The sequence below is a fragment of the Alosa pseudoharengus genome, unplaced genomic scaffold, assembly GCF_046254945.1.
Source record: "Alosa pseudoharengus isolate Yale_2024_CS ecotype anadromous, Long Island Sound unplaced genomic scaffold, YU_APseudo_1.1 YU_APseudo_1.1_scf_5, whole genome shotgun sequence".
Lineage (NCBI taxonomy): Eukaryota > Metazoa > Chordata > Actinopteri > Clupeiformes > Clupeidae > Alosa > Alosa pseudoharengus.
The window spans coordinates 39,461,610-39,483,429 of NW_027468837.1; the positions used below are offsets into that span (position 1 = coordinate 39,461,610).

The 21,820-nt window shown below is 42.0% G+C and overlaps 2 protein-coding genes across 3 annotated transcripts; both read left to right on the plus strand.

Moving 5' to 3' along the window:
* The first annotated feature begins 2,086 nt into the window (after positions 1-2,086).
* Positions 2,087-9,461, plus strand: prelid3b (PRELI domain containing 3). Its single transcript, XM_076267665.1, has 6 exons — positions 2,087-2,197; positions 4,127-4,295; positions 5,746-5,835; positions 6,069-6,139; positions 6,327-6,429; positions 7,165-9,461. Exons 1-6 carry the CDS (start codon positions 2,166-2,168, stop codon positions 7,279-7,281), a joined length of 582 nt encoding a protein of 193 aa, XP_076123780.1. The 5' UTR covers positions 2,087-2,165; the 3' UTR covers positions 7,282-9,461.
* Positions 9,462-10,862: 1,401 nt separating this feature from the next.
* On the plus strand, positions 10,863-19,691 carry aurka (aurora kinase A). Of its 2 annotated transcripts, none has more exons than XM_076267524.1 (9): positions 10,863-11,058; positions 11,437-11,494; positions 11,914-12,217; positions 12,463-12,490; positions 12,587-12,778; positions 13,644-13,782; positions 13,897-14,045; positions 18,286-18,460; positions 19,251-19,691. In XM_076267524.1, exons 3-9 carry the CDS (start codon positions 11,914-11,916, stop codon positions 19,434-19,436), a joined length of 1,173 nt encoding a protein of 390 aa, XP_076123639.1. In that variant the 5' UTR covers positions 10,863-11,058; positions 11,437-11,494; the 3' UTR covers positions 19,437-19,691. The 2 variants fall into 2 exon arrangements, with proteins under 2 accessions (XP_076123639.1, XP_076123638.1); XM_076267523.1 differs by having other exon boundaries at positions 10,863-11,024.
* Positions 19,692-21,820: the final 2,129 nt, after the last annotated feature.

A 21,820-nucleotide genomic window follows, 5' to 3' on the forward strand; every position in this document is an offset into this window, starting at 1 on the left:
ATTATTTGAAATGCTTAAAATTAGAATGTCCTATGATGCATGGAATCATAATGTCCTGTGATCTTACCCTTACTTTAGTTAATGTAAGGGTAAACTAATTACTCTGTTAGCGATCTGTGTCTTGTATTATAAACTAAATGTACTGCAGAGCGGTACAAAATATGGCCGCCGCCCAGTCCTGCACAGTCCTGCACAGTCTCTCCTCAAAAATAAATCACACATGTCAATTTGTCTCCATCTCCTACTCTTGCAACTTTTGTTGTAAATTAGCATGTGTGCGTTTGCTTTTGTATATGTGTGCCACTGTGTGTGTGTGTGTGTGTGTGTGTGTGTGTGTGTGTGTGTGTGTGCGCGCTCGCCTGTGTGTATGTGGGTGTGGGTGTTCGCTGGTGAGTAGGTGTGTGGGGGTAATGGGGTGTGTGTGTGTGTGTATGCCTGCATGTGTGTGTGTGCGTGTTTGTGTGTGTGTGGGTGTGTTGATGTGTGTGAGTGTGTGTGTGTGTGTGTGTGTGTGTGCGCGCGCGCGTGGGTGTGTTTGTGCGTGGGTGTACGTGTTTGTGTTTATGTGTGTGTGTTTGTGTTTATGTGTGTGTGTGCGTGCGTGTGCTTGTTTGTGTGCATGTGAGTCTGTGCGTGCATGCCTGTGTGTGCGTGTGTACGTATGCCTACATGTCTACTGTGTGTGTCTTTATGTGTGTGTGTGTGTGTGTGTTTTTATGTGTGTGTGTTTATGCATGTGTGTGTTTATGTGTGTATGTGCATGCGTGCGTGTGTGTGAGTTTGTGCATACCTGTGTGTGTGTGTGTGTGTGTGTGTTTAGTGTGTGTGTGTGTGCCTGCATGTGTGTGCATGTATCTTCATGTGTGTGTTTGCGTGTGTTAATGACTGCATGTGGGTGTGCATGCGTAGTGTACAGTCACTAAATGTACACATATATTAATTTATTGTATGGTGCCCCATGAACGGAATACCACGAAACTTGGCATGTGAGGCTACTTGGCACGATAAACAAAGGTTCCGTGTCATCCTTGTGAGGCTACTTGGCTCGATAAACAATGGTTCCGTGTTCCGTGTCATCCTTGTGAGGCTACTTGGCACGATAAACAATGGTTCCGTGTTCCGTGTCATCCTTGTGAGGCTACTTGGCCACCAAGTTTCGTACAGCCCGGTCTTTCAGTGTCCCGGGAATCGTTGACACAAAATCACTAAAGAAAAAAAAATCCAGGAGAAAATAAACCGCTTCGCTGCGCGGCGGTCATAATTATGCCCCATTGCTGTTTCCTGTCTGCATGTGTGCTACCCTTGCCCACTGTCCTGTGCCGCGTTTGAAAGCCTATGCCAGTTGCAATTTTATTAGTGCCTGAAGTCTCATGCCTGTGTGTTTTAATAAATGGTCGAGAGCCAAAGATACAGTCTAAGCCTGACACGTGAAATTGCAGTACATCCTGAGATGATTTATTTTTAAATGGCCTACTCAACCTTATGGTTATGTACCTTGGCCATCAGCTATTTGAAACATTACCTAACACCTTTGAAGTCCTTGCTACATTAATAATACATCACTGACTCTATAACTGTAGAAGGTATGTTGGTAGCTGACACGCCACATGTCACAAGCTGATATAAAAACTTTAAAGTAGGCTTATTATGTCTGTAGATTGCACGTTACCAGACAATAGTGTTGGAGGGTTTTTTTATAGAAATAGAAAGCATATTATAATTGTTATAATAAAGATGAATGAAAGCGTTTGCTAAATGTCACTTCAGACCTAGTCTACTATGTCTGGAGGGGTAGGCTATGTTTAAAAATAAAAAATAAAAAAGGAAAGAAAAAGGATAGGCTAAACAACTTGCAGAGGACGTAGCGATGTCACAATACTTGTCTCTGATGTAACAGTTAAGGTTTACATTGTATCTTTGACCCATTTGACTTGGAACTCACCTAGACAAGAACGTGGCGGGGGTGTGCTCCTTTTTCCAGTCAGTCCCTGCGCAGTCGATTGGCTACTGATGAAGTGGGTAGCCGGCGGAAGTGCGCAACTCATATGACAGGAGGAGGGAACTACATGTACTTTTCTAGATTGTAAAGCATTGCATTTGGTCAGTGTAACTACTGCACTCGCCGGGAGGTTCACCTAGAAACATCTGAACTGACAGCTAACACAATGAAGATCTGGACCTCTGAACACATATTTAAGTAAGTGTATTGTTCAATCTTTGACATCAAATATAAACATCTACCTTTCTTCATAAATCCATGCGAAATTGCAATTGAATGATCTCGCTATTTGCTAGCCAGCTAACGTTAGTTATGCAAATGTTAGCTATAGCCACCCTAGCTAACACTGCTAACAGTGTAAAGAAAAGTTATATCAGAATTGAACAGGTTATTTTTTAAGTTGGCGATATTGCTTTGTTTTAGAGTCATGTGGGTATGCATTGTACCTCAATAAGATATTTGTCCTCTAAGAGGAACTGACTTAAGTTACTGTCGGTGAAGTCCTAAGTTAACGTTAAGCTTTTGCCGGTGCCTGGAGTGTAACGATAATGATGGCATATTTGGCGGTGTTATGTAAATGAACGGCCTCGTGGATTTGTAATAGATTATCAACCTTGAACACTGCAAGTATACCTTTATAAAAACAACAACAGATGCCTGTTAAGAAAAGTTACACTGAAATATGTGTATATGGTGATGTCAACTGGTGCTGCATGTCTAACTTTACCGTCAACGTAGCCTAGCAATATTAGCAATTCCTAGTGTTAGCCGGGTGGCCTGTGAAAAGACTAGTGTTAGCTAACTTACACAATGTCACTTTGGGGAACGAAGCTATCTTGGTAGCTAGCTATTCAGTTTGGTTTGATATCCTGAAAGTATCCTTACAGACAACGTTATGGATCTTAGGCAGTGATAATAGCAGCTACTAACTTAAACGTTAACGTAAGTTACATTTTAACGTTAGTTTAGTGGGTATCGGTGTTAGGGCTAACATTAGCATATCGTTAAATCATCGTATGGAGTTTTAAGTTAGCCTAACGTCACGTGAGCTTTTTTTTAAAACATGTGTCATTTTAGGTCCTTTGCTTACTTACACTTAAACGGTATCGGTAAAGGATCTTGTTTTCTGATGTTCGGCATGTCTTGACCATAGACTGTAAAAAATAGGTCTTGACAGCGTTAACGTTGCGCTAACCTTAACGTTACCCAAGTTCATTTGTGAATTGGTGTAGCTGCTAACCTTGCTAGCTTGATACCACGTTTGGATGCAATGGTGCATGCAACGGTGTCTACTTCTGTAAAAAAAACATATACATATAATGCTTTTTGTGTCATAAAATATGACTAATGCTAAATTGGACATGTCAATGTCTCTGCAGGATAGTATTACAATGAACGGTCTTCTCCTGCCCGCTATCAGATCGTACTACGACGACAAGTTCAGTGATTGCGTAACTACCCTTGACTGAAAAGCTAGCGCTAACCTTTTCCCCAGATTTTGCCGCGCCGCCCATTTTACGTCAGTGTGCACATGGTTTCTCGCGAACACCATGGCAACAGCTCACATTTGTCAAGATATCAAAGATGATAGAGTTCTTAATATGGTAGAATTTTCTTTTGTATAATTTTTCCAATGTATGGATGGGATGCAGCCACTATTTTAAACATGCGGTTAACATCTCGAATGAACAAATTGGCGGTGCTTGACAATTTTTATCACGTGGAAAGAGTAGGTTCTCAATGTCAATTTCTATTTATCTATAGAGCACTTTTGAAACGATGGCAGTTGACCGGAGTGCTGAGGTTGAAACAGTTAATGGTTCCTTTGGTATTTTAGCAAGTAATGAGCGTTGGCCTTAGCTTTTCACTGATCTCGTGCAGCTCACAGGGTTTAAATTATGCTAAATTGAAACCGAGTCCTTGAATGCTCCAAGTCATGTGGCTAGATTGAACTTAGCAAGACATCTCTTGCTGTGAGATAAAGTGGGTACCAGTACCAAATCATCTACCAAAGGCTATCCAAGGACCCTAATAAAGCACACTTTGTAGATTAACTAAGGTGAATGTGTCACTAAGCTTCTTAAGCAATCTAGGTAAAGGTCCGTGTGTCTGTCCTATTTTCTACAGCCACCCATGGGAGACGGTGACCAAAGCTGCCATGCAGAAGTACCCCAACCCCATGAACCCCAGCGTAGTTGGAGTGGACGTGCTGGACAGGAGTGTGGACACCCAGGGACGGCTCCACAGCAAAAGACTACTGAGCACAGAATGGGGTCTTCCATCCATAGTGAAATCGGTGGGTTGGTGTTCTTCTAACCATCACTCAGTCGTTGTGAACAGGATTCTTTTTTGCCAATGTTACTGTCGATCCGTTAAGTGCATTTATGTTTCGAGAAGTCTGTCAGGAAGTTGTCACAGCCACGAGACGAGATGTCTCGAGATGGTGTCACTTCCTTTTGCCGCAGTCATTGTACCTCCACTAGCCCTGGACACACTCACGTTATCTAACAATCCAGTGCCAAAATTAAGTATCCCAGCCACATCACCTGGCAAGTAATGTGTGCAAACAGCTGACCGTATTGAAGGTCTATTTCTGTGTGTGGGGGGGGTGTACAGGGTGTTATGTATGGCTGACTGCCAGTTTATTCCCAGTCTGGCACATGCCGTCCAGGGCCATGCCTCCCGGCACCCTCGTGGAGTGATGTAGCTGCTTTTCCACCAGCAGTGCTTCGTTTGGCGGTCAGACAGATTGGTGTACGCACAGGCACACTGAGGGCCCTGACCTTTGTCCTCGTACAAAGTTTGCTCACCTTGGCCTTTGCAGAGCTGACGTTGCGCAGATAGATTTGGCCCAGTCCTCATATGATTGGAGGTGCAATTAGCTAGTTAGATTGTGTGGAAATCTGTCTGAAAAATGTTGTGCAAATAGTCGCATGCCAGCTGCCCCTCCACGTGATTGCAATAGTAGGTCAGACACATTCAGTGAAGCTAATCTTTGTGCGGTTCTCTTTTTGAGACATCATGAGCACAATCTAAAATCAGGTTACACTGGTTTTAGCTTATAGTCATGATTGGGAAAACATTGTACAGCACTATTTACCTTGTACTTTGTAATGTGTAGTAACATACACAGACTATTATTATTCTCATAGTAAAAATAACTAAAATGATTAAATAATTTGGAACTCTTGGTAGTGATTATTGTGTTTATTGGTTTGATTCATTTGACCACATGTCAGCACTGTGTTGCATGATTAAAGCTAACCAGTCTTGGCTACCTGCGGCAGTGTGAACTAGACCGGCCAATGACTGCGTGTCTCTTCTTGACTTAGGTCCAAGAGAGGTCACAAAAGGTAGTACGAGTCGTCTATTAATAACATGCCTAAGTCCTCGAGCACTCTTTGCTCCCTACTTTCAAACTGGTTGACTAGAACATGCTAAATCAATTGCTACCTCACTATAAATGCCTTTCTAAGAACCAAGGAGCGTCAGCCTCGGGAACTAGAAGCACATGCTACAGATGACTGAGGCAATGATCTGTCTAATATGGATGAGGGATCTTGGAATAAGAAGGGCAACGGTCTGACTAATCACTGAGAGAGAGGATTAGTCTATCTGTCAGTCACTGTTGCTATTGACCTCTCGGCCAGTAATATTTAGTAAAGTAAGCACCTATTGTATGCATGGTTTGGTGATGTTTTTTTTACTATTATTATTCTTATTGTCCTGTGCTTGTGTTCCCTCAGATCATTGGAAACACGCGGTCGTGTACTTACATCCAGGAGCACTCAGTGGTGGACCCTGAAGCAAAGACATTTGAGTTACAGTCAGCCAACGTGAGTCTAACACAGCAATCAAAACTAACCATGATACAAGCACAAAGCCTTGGTGTTCACACTGTGTGGGCAGGAAGCTCTGCCAGCTTAAATAATGGACCATACGTTTGAGCCATCTCTGGAATGAGACTAAACCAGATTTGCGCAGAACACAGTCTTTTCACTAGGGTGGAGGTGAACAGAGACTTGACTGTTTGTTTTTGATTAATTAATTTATTTTCTGCCATTTGCAGATCACATTTACAAACATGGTTTCAGTGGACGAGAGACTCATCTACAGGCCACACCCAGAGGACCCGGAGAAGTAAGACCTTCAATTCTCACTCTTTGTCTTTTGTCACACTTGCGTTAACATTTCATGGTGCTCTGCCAGTTTCGAGGGCACGTTGGCATTAAGGGCTTGTGATGTCCTGGCCTAGTCGCCGAGCTTTCTGGTAGTTCTGGTCGAGGGATAAGTGTCCCAGTTGTGCTCACTGTGCTAATCTCTACAGGACGATACTGACACAAGAGGCCCTCATCTCGGTGAAGGGAGTGAGTCTGAGCAGCTACCTGGAGGGAGTCATGGCAAGCACCATCTCAACAAACGCTAGCAAGGTGAGTGTCTCGACCGGGGCAGGAATGGACATGTCGTGTAAACAACCTCCAGATCAGATTCATACTAGTACTGACTGCAGGGCGTCGACTTAAGTTTTCCTGCCAAGGTCAGGATTTGACCTTCAGTCTTCGGTATCATGGTCGCAGGATATCTTTTGAGAGCATATATGCAGTCATGCTAGCCTGACGGTCTAGGGACTCACCGTTGGCAGTGCTCAGTCCGAGGGGCGGGATAATCGGTTGTCTTTCAAATTCCCTCTGCACGCAATAGGACAGCACTACAACTCATGTGTCCCATGCGTTTTCCCACCAGCGGAGCTAGTTGGCTAGTTCAAACTTTTGCCAACTTAAAAAAAAGCTTAACTTGTGTCACGCTGTTCGCCAACAGCAACATGCATCTTCTTTGTTTTCAAGTAGCAGGGAATTCAAGCCGAACCGTTGCAACTCTGCCATCAATCATTATGCTAAGCCCACCTAACGTCTCTATACACGATGTGATTGGCCCTATCGAAGTTTCCAGCTCGCAAGCCTAGACTAGCCCAGGCAGCGAACTACATTTTCTGCCGCTAGGGTGCGTCTAGATTTCTAGGCTACAGTCATGCAATCAAGTCATCAAATATGTAAACCATGGCAATGTATTGAAAATGTCTTATGACCCATTGGAAATTGTACTTTAGACTGATAAGAAGTCAGCACGTTGGATAACAAACCCTGTGTTGTCATCTCTGTCCACAGGGTCGGGAAGCAATGGAGTGGGTTATCCGGAAGCTGAACGCAGAGATCGAAGAACTTGCCGCCACAGCCCGTGGAACCATGCGGACCCCCATGGCAGCGGCCGTCACAGAGAAATGACCCTTCCCCTCTTCGATATCTATTTAACATTTCTCGGTCACTTCATTCTCGATCTGCATTCCCTGCTCTCTCTCTCTCTCTCTCTCTCTCTCTCTCTCTCTCTCTCTCTCTCTCTCTCTCTCTCTCTCTCTCTCTCTCTCTCTCGACTCTTCTCCTGTGCCAGCACTTGAAGCCTCCTTCTGTGTTGCCCATACTTCCTTAGTTCTTTCATTTTTTTATTTCCATTCATGGAAAGGTATTTTATCCATCTCCCTTCGTCAAAGCCTCTACATTAGATGCTGAAGGGATACCCGGGCAGCGACACACGAGGAGGCTCATCTACCACAGATTCAAGGCTCCCGAGACGGTCGGTCTTGGAGTCTGTCTTTCGGTGGACACTTAAGGACTAGAGCTCATTCAGGTCACAGGGTGGCAAGTGGGGGGAAGTGGATATGCAATAATGATAATAAAACAAATAATAAAAAAAAAAACAGAACAGTACCAACGAAAAGGTTGCCAGTGCCAGGAGCTCTTCCTATCATGTTTTTTGTTTGTGTTCGGCCTTTGCACAAGATGCGTTGTTTGGCCCTCTTTTTGTCACACGGCCAGCACTCTGAGCAGTGCAGGTGGTTGTGTTTCAATAGGGCTGCGCCGTAGACAGCAGGGGTCACCGTGCCAGCAAGTCCACCTGACTCTCACCTGCCGCGCTCTCACGTGCAGGACCACACCAACAGCAACAACAACCATTAGTGTGGAGCTATGAAAGGATCAGCCATGGTCTTTATGCAGCACAGTGCCAAGATTTCTTCATGCGACAGCACTCCCTAAGCTTGGTCATATGAGCTGTGAATGCCTCAGTCCACTCAACAGCTATTCTGCTTAACATGCTGGGAAGGGTTTCCCTTCTGGCTCCTCCGGACTTGAATGTCAAGTACTGTACAAGTTATAACAAACAGTAATGAATAGTAAATAACTCAGATATTGTCAAATATTTTTTTATTTTGATATGTCTATTCAAGGAAATATTTGAAGGGATCAAAATATCGGTTTGTTTTCTTTCTCTGATAATAGTTCATAGAGAGGACCATCTTGAATGCGTAGTCTTTAGATATTGACTGTAGGCTTGATGTGTAAGCAGACAGTTTTCTTTTTTGGGCAAATAGGCCATAAGCAGAGTGGCTCTCGGAAGAAAACTACCCCAATACCATTGAATTTCCACCTGCCATTTGATATTTACATTTGCTATATTAATAGACCTGCCACTTTTTAAAGCAAATGAAAAAAATACATGATTTGAACTAGCTGTTTGAGAAATAGCAGTTATCATAAATTGTTACATGGTGTCTCGGGGCGTGGTGTCCTTCAGGGTTCACCTTTGAAGGTGGTGTCTGTTGTATGTTTCAAAGGTTATGTCAGCTTGTTGTCCCTAAGGATTGTCCAATCATGATGGTACTATATTTGTTTCTGAAGTACTAAGAAGAAAAAAAAAAACTCAGCATTTGTTTAACTTATTCCATTTTTCTTTTTAAGTTTTGTCTTTGTCCAACCTCAGAAATGAAAACAGAGTTAACTAGGTGGGGAAGCAATGCAAAGTGTCATGAAACCGCTTTTTCTATTGAAGAGGCCAAAATGTATGAAGTAATGGCAGGACATGTGAATAGTTCTAAACAGATGTGGGCTTTTTTTTGTTTTGTTTTGTTTTTAGTGAACATATATATTTTTTTCTGACATGGGGAAAAAATAAATAGCAACTATTTATTTATTTATGATGGGCTTTATGTGTGTTTTCAATGCAGTGGTAATGGCGATGAAAAGCAAGTCTGTTCTCAGTGAGGGGGAAAAAAGATGCTACTGGTGTATTTTCCAGAACACTTGAAAGTTGAATGGCTCAGTGTGTTTTATTGTGCTAAGTACAAAGTAGACAGGATGTTGCAGTCAATATTGTTAACACATTTTTCTAGACTCATTCCTGTTTGCGGTGTTTACTCAGTTTTACACTTTTAAAATTACTTCCGTTGGAATTCTTTATAAATGGTGAACTGCACTTAACAATGTCGGCTCATGTTGACATTTGTTCTACATTCAGACTTGACAACTGCTAATGGAACAGCATATCTCATTTCTTGTTAACACATGTACTTTTATTGTAAGTCATTGGTTGGAGAGTATCTGCTGAAAATAAAGAAATGTAAAGATGAAAACATTGTTCATTGTTGTTTTTTAGAAAGCTATGGCCATGACGCGCACCTGTGTGTAAATTTAAGCACATCACATAAAATACAGTTGTAGTTCATGTGGGAATCAGAGGAGAGGGAAATTGTGTGTGATGTGTCTAATCATTGAAAGGTAGGATGGTAGTACTTCAGTATAAATTGTTTTCCTTCTACCTTTTATGTCCAGGGCTCAAGGATTCAAAAAAGACTGTCTATCACATAGTAATAGGAAAATGTCTTGGGTTAAGCTCATATAGGGTTAGAGGCTAAAGCGTAAATAATCAAATAGATATGCGAAGTGGCAATTACCAAGAGGTGACAGCCTGTTTTCTCTCATTTATCATGCATATTGCTGTGTGAAGGAAAGTGTTTTTGTAAATTCTCTTTCTGGACAGAGGTGCTCTGAACTGTCAGCCTGATTAGAGCACCTGAAATAAATGGTGGAGAAGGGGGTGACGGATCCTTAATGATGAATTTGCCTTTCTTACTTTTTACCGGATGCAATATTGAATGTGAGGGCTGATTCAATTACTTTTTGGTATATTGTTAAAATGTCCTGTCTAACAAGCTTTCAGGGTCCTCAGGAGAAACGTGTTGTGCTTTTTTATTGATTCCATCAGCATGTTGTGTGAGGGACAGATTGTAGTCAATCTCTATGCCCAGGCACGTAAAGATCTCGACCTGTTCCACTACCTGCACCTCCAGCCTGAGTAGTTTGGAGGGTGTGGGGTATCAGGTCGTTTGGTTTGGTCTTGCTAATGCACTGTCCCAGGGAGCTTTCCTTTATCCAAAAGACCATGGTGTTCACATGTTGCCTGTATATGGACAGGGAGTGATTGTCTGTGATGTGGGCCACCAAGGCCATGTGATATTGCCACAGCATACTTGAAAAGAGACATTCCTTTTGTTGCAATGGAACCACTTGTGTAGAAAGGAATGGGTGACAACAAAGCCAGTATTTAAAATAATGTTGCCAGATTTAAGACCGCTCACTCTGGCAAGTTGCTGACTTGTCCTTTAAATGTTCTTAATCCAAAACATCTAATGTGCATGAACACAGCCAAGGAAATGTACAAAACACCACCATGTCTTCGTTAATCTAATCTGCAAACAAATGCTTACTACCATAAACTGTGCTCCAGTTAATCTGACAATGTTGCCACCTAGAGGTACCGCCGTACAGACATAGCGTACAGCCAGAGTCAATATTACCCAAAATGACTTGCGGCATGCAACGTCAAATACAATCGTATCGAAGTAGTTACGCACCCACGTTTAGCCAATAAGCAACAAGAGAAGAGCTTCCCTTTGACCAACCAGAGACGGAGGTTGGTTTAAAGGTATTTAAAAGAGGGAGATTTTGAAATTAAACAAGGGAAGTGCCTTTGCTGCAGAAAAGCAGGCTCTATGTATATGCATCGGTAATAGTGGCATTCGCAGGTTATTGGTCATTTTTTTTATATCATATTGAAAGTTAAATATCTTGCTCGATAATAAGTTTTCCACAGCTGTGTTTGACCTAAATCACAATCCGGGAAGACTACGAGCTGTGTGAGTAACCTTGGATAACCATAACTTAACGATAGTAAGTTACACGTTAACGTTAGCTAACCGCTAACGATGCGTTACATTTGTGGGAAATGTTGCTGTTGTGGTGATCATCCTGGTGAAATTGCTTCATATTTTTCGTCAAAGGCTTGACGTTAGATAAGTTAGTTGACATTGACTATATAAAAATATATTAAAGTTAAGTTGTCGCTAACGTTAGCACCTATGTGAGATAGCTTGCAAGCTAATGTTACATGTTGTCAGTCCTAACGTTAATGCTAACTAGGATAACTAACTGAGAATATGCGTTAATGTACTGACCACATTTATTTAATCGCCAGTCGCCTACACACAGCATTATTATAAATGCCCACTGTCGTTTTTAAATTATCTCGTCACATCATTTGGCTTTCAGGCCGTGGATGCAGTGAACAGGTCAACCAGAGATATCGAAGCACGGACCAGCCACTGAGGTTTGTTGGAGTTAACTTAACGCAGCTATGTTCCTTCTCTTGTCGTATAAATGTTAATGCCAGATCATTTATTAATGCGGTACGCTGGAAACGTTCGATCATACCAATTAGCTGCTACTGTTAACGTTAGCAGCTACATGTTGTACCACAGTTTAGCAGAATGCTAGCAGTATAGTCATGAACGTGATTACTATTTAGCTGCTACGTTAACGTTACCACCAACAGAAGTTCATAGCCTACGGACCGTAGCCACCAGGTAACGTTAAAGTTTCACGTCACTTGACTATATCGTTAACAGGCTGCTGTTGTATAACTGGGGTTTGAGCAACATTAACAGACTACCTATCGTTGAACGTATGCGCTTGCACAGTCGAAGTGATATTATATTAACGCCACAAGTCCAATGTCTTATTCTTCAGATGAGCAGCAACGGGCCTCAGAGGGTTCCAGTTCAACAGGCTTATGTTAAGCCTATGGCACCGCAATCACAGCGCATCCAAGACCAGCCAAATGGACCACAGCGTATTCCACGACCTGTTAGCCACCAAAAACCACTTCATCACGCACCTCGCGTGAAGCCAGCATGTCCGAATGATCAGAACGTTAATCCAGCGCACGCCACAGCCCACCCCCCATCTCAATCCAAAACTAAGAGCCACCAGGGACCTGCTGCAACGGATACTTCAAGGGCCGCAGAGAGGTCGAAGCTGGAGTTGCCAAGCCGTAAGAATCTATACACTTTAATGTGCATGTACATGTCAATTTTCTATTAAAAAAACACAACATTTACTTGAAGTACTGAAAAGAGAAATCCAACGAGTTTTCACAGCAGCTAGATGTGCTAAATGTGTTATTCATACAAAAGTGTAATACTACTATACAATGACCAAATGCACAGGAAGATATGATGCAATATGGCTAGACTAGAACATCCAATTTATGTATTCATTTATTTTACCCCACTCTAGAAAAATCCTGTGGATCGTCTAGTTCAAAGTAAGTGTAAATGCCCTTTTTACAACTGGACACAAGCATAAGGTACAATTGTCAAGTTGTGGCCAACTTACTAAAATTAAATAATTTCTGTTCCAGGAGTCGCTGGAGTCTGGACAACTTTGAAATTGGTCGCGCTTTAGGAAAAGGCAAATTTGGTAATGTTTATTTGGCCAGGGAGCGTCAATCTATGTTCATCCTGGCCCTGAAGGTCCTCTTCAAGAAGCAGCTGGAGAAGGCTGGGGTAGAGCATCAGCTCAGAAGAGAAGTGGAAATTCAGTCCCATCTCAGGTAATACATACATACACAGGAAAGGTGTTAAACTCCTTCTGCTATAGATAGGTTATTTCCCATAGTGTCTGGTCAATGACCAAGACCATTCTATGTGACACGGCATGACGCGAGATTAAACAACAATGCACAATTGGCTTGTGGCAGTCGCAAATCTGCCACCAGTTGTACCTGGATCTGTAAAGGCCCTCCATGGTACAACATGCCCTGTCACAGGCCAACCAACAACGAAGCTAACGAATCTAAAAAGACACATCAGGACATGACACGGTAATGCAGAGTTAGCTGACGGTGACCAGAAATGTGGTATCTGGTATCCATAAGGGCTCATGATTGGTTGGGATATGTTAGACTTCATGAGTCACCACTCCAGTAATACAGCGAATATTTTTAATTGAGTTAATTTGGGTCATAATGTGCCCCTAAGTAGTCTGTGTGTTTGCCATAACCATTGGCTTGTCCTTTCAGCGGCCTCAGCTTGCAGGTGTTTTTAGTGATGGTCCTCAAAAAAATGAAATCTTAACAAAAAAATGTTGACCCTGACTTTGCTACCAAGCCTCTAACACCCATCTACACCGACTACTTAGTGGTCACAACAATACACTGTGGAACTTGCTGTTGCCTTCTGACATCAACCAGGAGTGTCCAATCCCATGCTTTGCCCCGTCCTCCTGTCCAATCCCATGCTTTGCCCCGTCCTCCTGTCCAATCCCATGCTTTGCCCTGTCCTGTCCAATCCCATGCTTTGCCCCGTCCTCCTGTATTGCTTGTAGCCTGATGTCCACTTCCCTGTCCCTCTTATGCACATGGAATGCTACTGTCTCGGTGTTAATCAAGCCTATCTGTACCAATTCTTTCTTTATAGGCACCCCAATATCCTCCGTCTGTATGGTTATTTCCATGATGCTTCTCGTGTGTACCTCATACTGGAGTTTGCGCCCAAAGGCCAGCTTTACACTGAGCTCCAGTGCTGTGGCACATTCAATGACCAACGGAGTGCTACGGTAAGAAGTGCATTTTTGACCATCCTTGATTGTGGCCTTTTAAGTCATGCCTCACTTGGTGCACTATTGTGTTGAATTACGCCATGTGTGTAATGTGACTGTTGTGTTTTGCAGTACATCATGGAGCTGGCTGATGCCTTGCACTACTGTCATTCTAAGAATGTTATCCATCGAGATATCAAGCCTGAGAATCTCCTCCTTGGACCCAATGGCGAGCTGAAAATAGCGGACTTTGGTTGGTCTGTCCACACGCCATCGTCAAGGTATAATTATTTGCTTTTTGTTTTGATGCCAAACCAATTCTCAGAGATATGAGCGTAGCGTGAAAGCATAGCGCCAGTTTCAAATGTAGTGACAAATTAAAGCGTAGTGGTGCAGCTACACTTTTGTGGAACCTTGGATTTACACACTCTGTTACAATTTTGTAAGTTAGCTCTGTTTCAGTAGGGTTGGGAGCAGAAATATAAGAATCGAGTAAAATTGATAAGACAACTGGAATCAATAAGCAGAACCGGAATGGACTGAATTGACCTGTCGCTAAGCCCCGCACCCCAGTGTTACCTTGTGAACTCGGACAAACAAACCAGACTTGATTAGAAATGCGTTGTGGACAATGGCAGCTGACCGTATATTAAAATAGGCTTTGAGGACGTTTTGGTCAATAAAAGGATTTACTTTCCTCCAGAAGCTAACAAAAGGGACTTAATTATGCTATGGAGGGGTGTATTCAAAACTTTAGAATACATATAAGGTGACAAGCAGTTGTGGCGAGTAGCCGTGCAAATCCCACTGACGTTAATGCTAGCTAGCTAGTGGAAGATTGATACTAAGATATGTTAGGTTACGTTAATATTTGATGTAGTAAGAATATAGTAGTTGGTTAATGAGCATTTTCATCTTGGGATTTAACAGGGAACCTGTGCCCACGTTGTTGGCTTAGTTGCCTACATTACATCGAGCTGTTGCAAACGCGAGAGATGTCCTGTAGGCTACTTTTGATGAAAATATACCCCGTTTTCTAGCCTCGGGGTACCGGCTATCAGTATTACACGTCCCCAATGCAAAACATTTGACCATGGTTATCCGTCGGGTTTTTTTTTTTTTTTGAGTTAATAAACTCTATAAATAACCATTAATTTGTCATTTTATGCCTGTCCCCTGTTTCCTATGGTGTTGTCCGAGCTGATGTCCGAGTACCGTTGAGGCTGGACTGTCATTGGCTCATCAGCGTTGTAAGGGTGCCGCTTAGCGACGGGTCAATTGAAACTGACAAACTGAATTTGGTTCTGCCGATCAATTCCTAAACACAGTAGCCCCTTTATTGTAAGGAGGTGGTGTAAGCAAAGTCCTTTTAGGCAAGTCCCTCCACTCGGCGGCCATATGGCAACGCTTGGGCACTCGTCGGGCATCCATCTCAGCAGAAATGCGCGTGCGCAAGGCTTCACGACACCAATCTACTGCAATCTTGCTCGGCGAGATCACAACACATGATTGGCACGTTGTCTTCACAACACACCACATTATTGGCTCAATGTATTCACAACACGGCACATGATCGGCTCAATGTATTCACATGTCGACGTTTTGCTGCGGAAGGGAAGGGGTGTGATGGGCATAGACAACTGCCATATTGGCGTTACAAACTAACCCCATGCATTTCTATGGAGTGCTGTGTCTCCTCATTAGAAAGTCTCTGGTGTAAGGGCTAAGTAGCCGGGCTGGCACGCGGTAGCCAGAACATCGTGGGCTTGAGCCAGAAGTTCATTTAATTAGCTGCTTTAGATTAATCTCCATCTATTATTGAGGCTTTAGGGTTAGATTATGCCTGCCTTCGTTATCCTGAACTACTGTTGACTGGCTGGAATTTTCATGGCTTGGTCTATAAGCGGTTATTTTTTTTAAAGGAACAATGATCATTTACTCTTCTTTTTTGGACTGTGCAAATCGTAGACGTCAGGACTGTGGGTTTTGACTATTCACTGAATTTTACAAAGTGTGTGTGTGTGTGTGTGTGTGGGGTTTAGTGTTGCATGGTGTACCGATACTACAAAAGTGTCGCAATACCCCTTATCGCAATACCTAATTTTTTTTTTAGTATCAATACTTTAAGAATGACATGCTCTTTCGTAACGTTCATGTGCGCAAGGCATGCTTCTAGCTTCTCCTGTGGCTGCGTCTTCTCACATGTATGCGCAGCTGTTGTGCTATAAACAGCGAGACATGGCTAAGTGATGTTATGGCAACACATAATAATAATAATAATAATAATACGCTAATATCAAGTTTGATTTGTGCTCACTTGCATCTGAAGTTTGTGTTGCTAACCTATCTAGGCCTACTATTTGGGTTTAATGTCATTTAGAAATAGGCTACGCAACCTTGGCAAACTTTTATATCTGGAGAGAGCTCCTTGCTAACTATCCTGTTAGCGCAGGTCATGTCTTTCAGTAGTGCTCACTAAAATCATTAAAGAATATTGCAAGACACTTATCTCTTCTATGATCCCAGAAAGGTATTTTTTGACTTAGTTTTTTTTTTTTTACATTTATTTTATCTAATGACCTAGAACCACGGTTGTCAAACTGGGGTACGCGTACCCCCAGGGGTACGTGGACTGATTTCAGGGGGTACGCGAAAAAATATCTAAGTCAAAACGTATGCCTTTTCAAACGTTTTCTCTATCCCACGTTGGTAACTTAACTTCCGCATTTGCACTGCCCATTAAAAACTTATTTTCTCCGCATTAACAAAATATTCGAGAGTGGAGACGGAGAGGGTAAAACAGCGTTTCTCAAACTGTGGGTCGCGGAGACATGCCAGGTGGGGCGCGAACTGACGTGAAAAACAGGAGTTTTTTTTATTTATTTTTTTTATCAGTAACCTAGGCCCAGGTAGCACCCAATGCGCAATGGACGCACTGTTATTCATAGGGAAGCGCTCGTGTCAAGGCAGCTTAGTTAGTCCCGACCTGAATGAGATTTTGAACGAGGTTGTGAGTGGTGAATTTCATCAAGACCCGGCCCTTAAAAGCGTGTATTCTCCGCACTTTGAGAGGAGATGGGAGCTGACCAAAAGGCTGTACTGTTTCACAGTGAGGCAAGGCTTTCCCGAGGTAAAGTGCTGTCGCGTGTTTGAGCGCCGAGTCGCCTCTTCTTGGAGGAAGAGCGCATGTTTGAATCTGCAAGCACGTTCACTAATGAACATTTCTTGACTAAGCTGGCCTATTTTAGCGATATATTTGGGAAGCTCTGAGTTAAATGAGTTAAATCTCCAGTTACAAGGCAAAGACAAGCACCTAGCAGATAAGATCACTGCATTCGACAAGACTATTGTGTGTGAGATTAGGTGCAGATCTATTTAAAATCATTATATTCAGCACATTTGTAGGCCTATCATATGTTGACTATTGATGAGATTTGTATCATATGTTTATGATCCTATTCACTATTCTCGACAAAATTGATAAAAATAAATATTAATAAAACAATTTTAAAAAAACTTGTTAACAATTGGTGGTGTTGGGGGTACTCCGGAAGATCCTAATGTCTCAGGGGGTACATGCCTGTTAAAAGTTTGGGAACCACTTACCTAGAAAACATAATGAATTGCAACTTTTATTCACTAGCCTAAAACGGTGAGACTGAAGACATATGTCTTAAAGTGACAGGCAATCATTTACACCAACACATCACCAATGTGCACTCATTTAGACCTACACACCATAATATGAAGTATTCAAATTACTAAATGTGTTTAGCTACTGGTAATTATGCAGATTATAAAATACTATGCATTATTAAGTAAATATATATACACTTTATACGAATTTCAAAATATATGAACTAGAAACATGATATACACACATCATCTCTGTGTGTGGAGAGTCAAGCAGAATCTAGTTGGTCACTGGATGGCCACACACTATATTCAATATTACTGATGACTTCAAGGTGGTGGGGGCCCCCAAATCAAATATATATATTTTTTTTTTTAAATTCTTGACTTGGTATTAATTTTGGTATCGTGATGACTGCCTTTAGCCAGGCTTCAGCAGCTACACTTGTGTATACCCTAGATCAGCTGCAACAGAACATGATGGATTTGGTATAACCATGCTGCATACAATGAAACTTCCTTTCACTTGCTCTTTGGAAGTGTCTTCCTCGGTCAAGACCTGTGTTTATTTCAATCACCACTTGCAGTCGTTAGGTCAGCTTCAACATTACTCAAGTCAAGTCAACTTTTTATATAGGGCATTTCATACAGAGGTCATTCAATGTGCTTTACCTAAACAAAAGCAAACGGGAATAGCTGATAAAAGCATAGAAGGGCAATAGTCAAAGAATAGTTTAAAAAGTAAACAATAATAAAGATCATAATAAAAAGAACTTAAAACACACAAGGTAAAATAATTTAAAAATAACATGCAAATGTTAATGTGCCCTGTTGGCTTTTCCATTGTGTTACTTGATCAACTGAATGTGCTGTATGTTGTCTCTAAAGGAGGTCCACTCTGTGTGGTACACTGGATTACCTGCCTCCAGAGATGATCGAGGGCAGAACCCATGATGAGAAGGTGGACCTATGGAGTCTGGGTGTGCTGTGTTATGAATTTCTGGTCGGGAAGCCACCATTTGAAACGAAGACACATGAAGAAACTTACCGGAAGATATCCAGGGTAAGATGGAGGGCGGTTGGTTGGGGAGACAGTGGGTTGTTAACCGAAGGTCCATAGTAAAGCCTGCAGAGTGTTGAGGTCAGCAGAAAGTACCGCTAGGAGTACACTACCCAATCTTCAGGATGTCTACATCAAGGGTCATTTGCCCCAACTGGTCTTTGCTACGCCTGGTCCTAACTGCAAAATTGGTCTTTGTTAAAGGGATATTCCACCATTTGGGGATTACACTAATTTTCCACCTCCCCTTGAGTTAAACAATTGATTTTTACCTTTCTCCAGTTCATCCAGCCGTTTTCTTGGTCTAGCGATACCACTCTTAGCTTCGGCCTAGCGTAGATCATTGAATCGGATTAGACCATTAGTGTCTCACCTGCTAGCATCATGTTTAAAAGTGACTAAGATTTCCGGTACTTTTCCTATTTAAAAACTTGTTTCCTCAAGTTAGAAAGTGTAATAAGACCAACAGAAAAAAAAAAAATTCTAGGCTGATTTGGCATGGAACTACTCTCATTCAGGCAGTACTGAAACCTTACGTCCAGTCTTTGTACCTGGAGCACCTGACATGACAACCTCAGTTCACCAAATCACGCACCTGCTTGCATCCCTCAAGCATACTTATTTCTATGTATATCTACATTAAAATACACACTGCGGTCATTTTGTCACATTTTGCCACACATTGTACTTAATATAAATGTATGTAACAAGTTAATGACTTGAACTACATCTGGTCCTTCTGTGTGATTTATTGTAGATGTTTGTATCGTTTCTGACTTGTTGCCTCCTGCAGGTGGACTTCAGCTTCCCTCAGCATGTGAGCGCTGGAGGCCGAGACCTGATCAGCCGTCTGCTGAAGCACAACCCCATGCATAGGCTACCCACCCAGGGAGTGATGGCCCACCCCTGGATTGCGGAAAACTCGACCAAGAAGCCAACCATCCCCCTTCCGAACAGCCCCTCGGGTACCACCCAATGACCTGGTCGGGGCCCTGTAACCTTGGGATGTATTGGGCAATCGCATTGCCCTCTGCTCATGTGCTCAACAGTGGTGCTTAAGGAGAACTTTATCTGTACGACTCCACCCTGGGGCTCTTAATGTGAATGTGTGTACGTCATGTCCTTTGCCACTTTTCCATTTCCTGTCCCTTTCTTATGTTGTGCAAACAAGCTGTTGATGCTCCTCTGTATATATTTTACTGTTTTGAAATTATTAAAGTTTAATATTTTACCTCCATCTACTACTTTTAAAGTTTAAATGTAATTGTGTGTGAGGGATCACTTTAATAAATATACTGCAGAAATGTGGCAGTAATGTGTTTGGATCTTGACGTTGACAAGACTAAGTGCTGACCTTGTGTCCATCATGGGTTTATTGCAATCACTGTTAGCCTTTTTTTTTTTTAGACTGAATAAAGCAAGCTTTTTGAAGCATCTTCTGGTTTATTTTTTATTTTGACAGGCAGAGAGACTTCAAAGTCTGCAGATTACAAGGGTGTTGGGAGAGCAGAGTAATTTAGTTGATGTCTGAACTGATGTGTTGGAACCCGGATCATGGGAAATGGTCCTCCTCAATTTCTCCGTTCTTGTGTATTGAGTTCCCAAGTCACTTGTAAGTATTTGATTGCATCTCTAAGAATGGGTTTCCATCTTGATTTGCATTGTAATTCAGTTCAGTGTTTTAATTTACTGTAGTCATGCCTTTTCCTGTGAAAATGGATTTAAAAGTAGGTTATATAACTTCCGGTGCAATTAGCTAATGTTTTACCAATGCTTAACAATAAGGTGATGTTTAGACCTACAGCATTAGTTTTCTAAGAATTTATTTTGTGTGCAAGCAATTGGTATTGTGACTGATACATTTTTCAGAATCCATCTAATTGAATTAAGACTGTGAACCGAAATTCAAACAATTCAGGAATCAGAAGATATCCAGTTCTACTCAAGCTAGCTCTACATCTATTCAGCTGAAGTCTAACAAAGGCAATCAACTACTGAATGGTGTGAGCATGGTGCTGGAACAACACTACAATCTGTATCCAGTCATATGGCGATTGTCGTTCTGGCATACGATCGCTAGGGGGTGCCCGAACATAAATTGTGTGGTTAATTTCAAAACTGCATATTGGACGATCATGAAAAGGATATAGTCTACTAAGACTCCACTTAACTAGGCATACGGACTCGCTAGTCATAGATAAGATTTAGTAGTCTACCATAATATGTCACCTTCATGTTTCTATATATTTTCTATATTTCTATTTCTATATTCTAGTTCTATTCTATATTCTATTTTATGTTTCTATATTTTAACTCTGGAAGCTCATCAGAAAATGAGCTTCCAGAGTTGACTTACAAGTGGCCTGATGTTTTTTTCTCGCGGATATATTGCCGATTCTGAATGTATGCTTTACTATCATGGTAGCCTATCAAGCAGCCCTTGGCTGAACGAATGAGTAGCTAGTAGCATGCAGTCAAATATGTGCTTAAAGCAATTCTTTGAATTTCAAGTTGGGTTCATTGTTCTGGCACGCACGCCATTGATGCTCCGTCGCTTCCTCGTTTTGTCTGCAATTCAACCTCACGCTTTCCACCCAACAAAACAAGCAAATGGCCATTCTGCGTGGCACACTATCTCGATAACTGCATCACTAACTGCAGCTGCAGCACTGCCGGTTGTTGCAGACCCACCTAAAATAAATCAAATTAGACCATCCAGATGTTTCCTGCATCATCCAAACCCTTACGGTCAGGAAACAGGTAACTGATGAGCCCGGCAGCAAAAAAGCTGCCCAGCAATCTGTCCAAAGTTCTTTTCGCTCGCTCACTGCTGTGTCTGGCAGTGCTGTTGCATGTCCAACAGGCACACATGACCGGATGGGCAAAATAACTTGAAGCGCTTGGACATTATTCTGGCAAGTAAGGCAAGGCCACGCTATTATTTTACATTTTCTTGCTCTTTCTTTCTTTCTTTCTCTCTTTCTCTCTGCCTTTCTTTTCCTATCTACATGTAGGCTATGTGTTTCTTTGCCGTCTCATATCATATCTTGTTTGTCTGTTTCAATACTTCAACGATGAAAGTGGCAGTTAGGCTAGATTCACATTTCGTAGACTAATCACAAATACTCAAATTCAAATCTTACCATGCATTATTAGACTAAGTAGCCTATGAGCTTTCTTTGGAAAAGGCCATAATGTCACAACTTTTCTCAGAAAACTACATCGAAATAAATGCTCGCCATCAATGTTCTCCATCTGATGTTTCCAGAGTTTATTTTTGGAGGGAAAATACATATTTCTCACGATTTTCCTTGTCACCACATAAAACCATAACACATTTATACAATAGAATTTCACGTATTT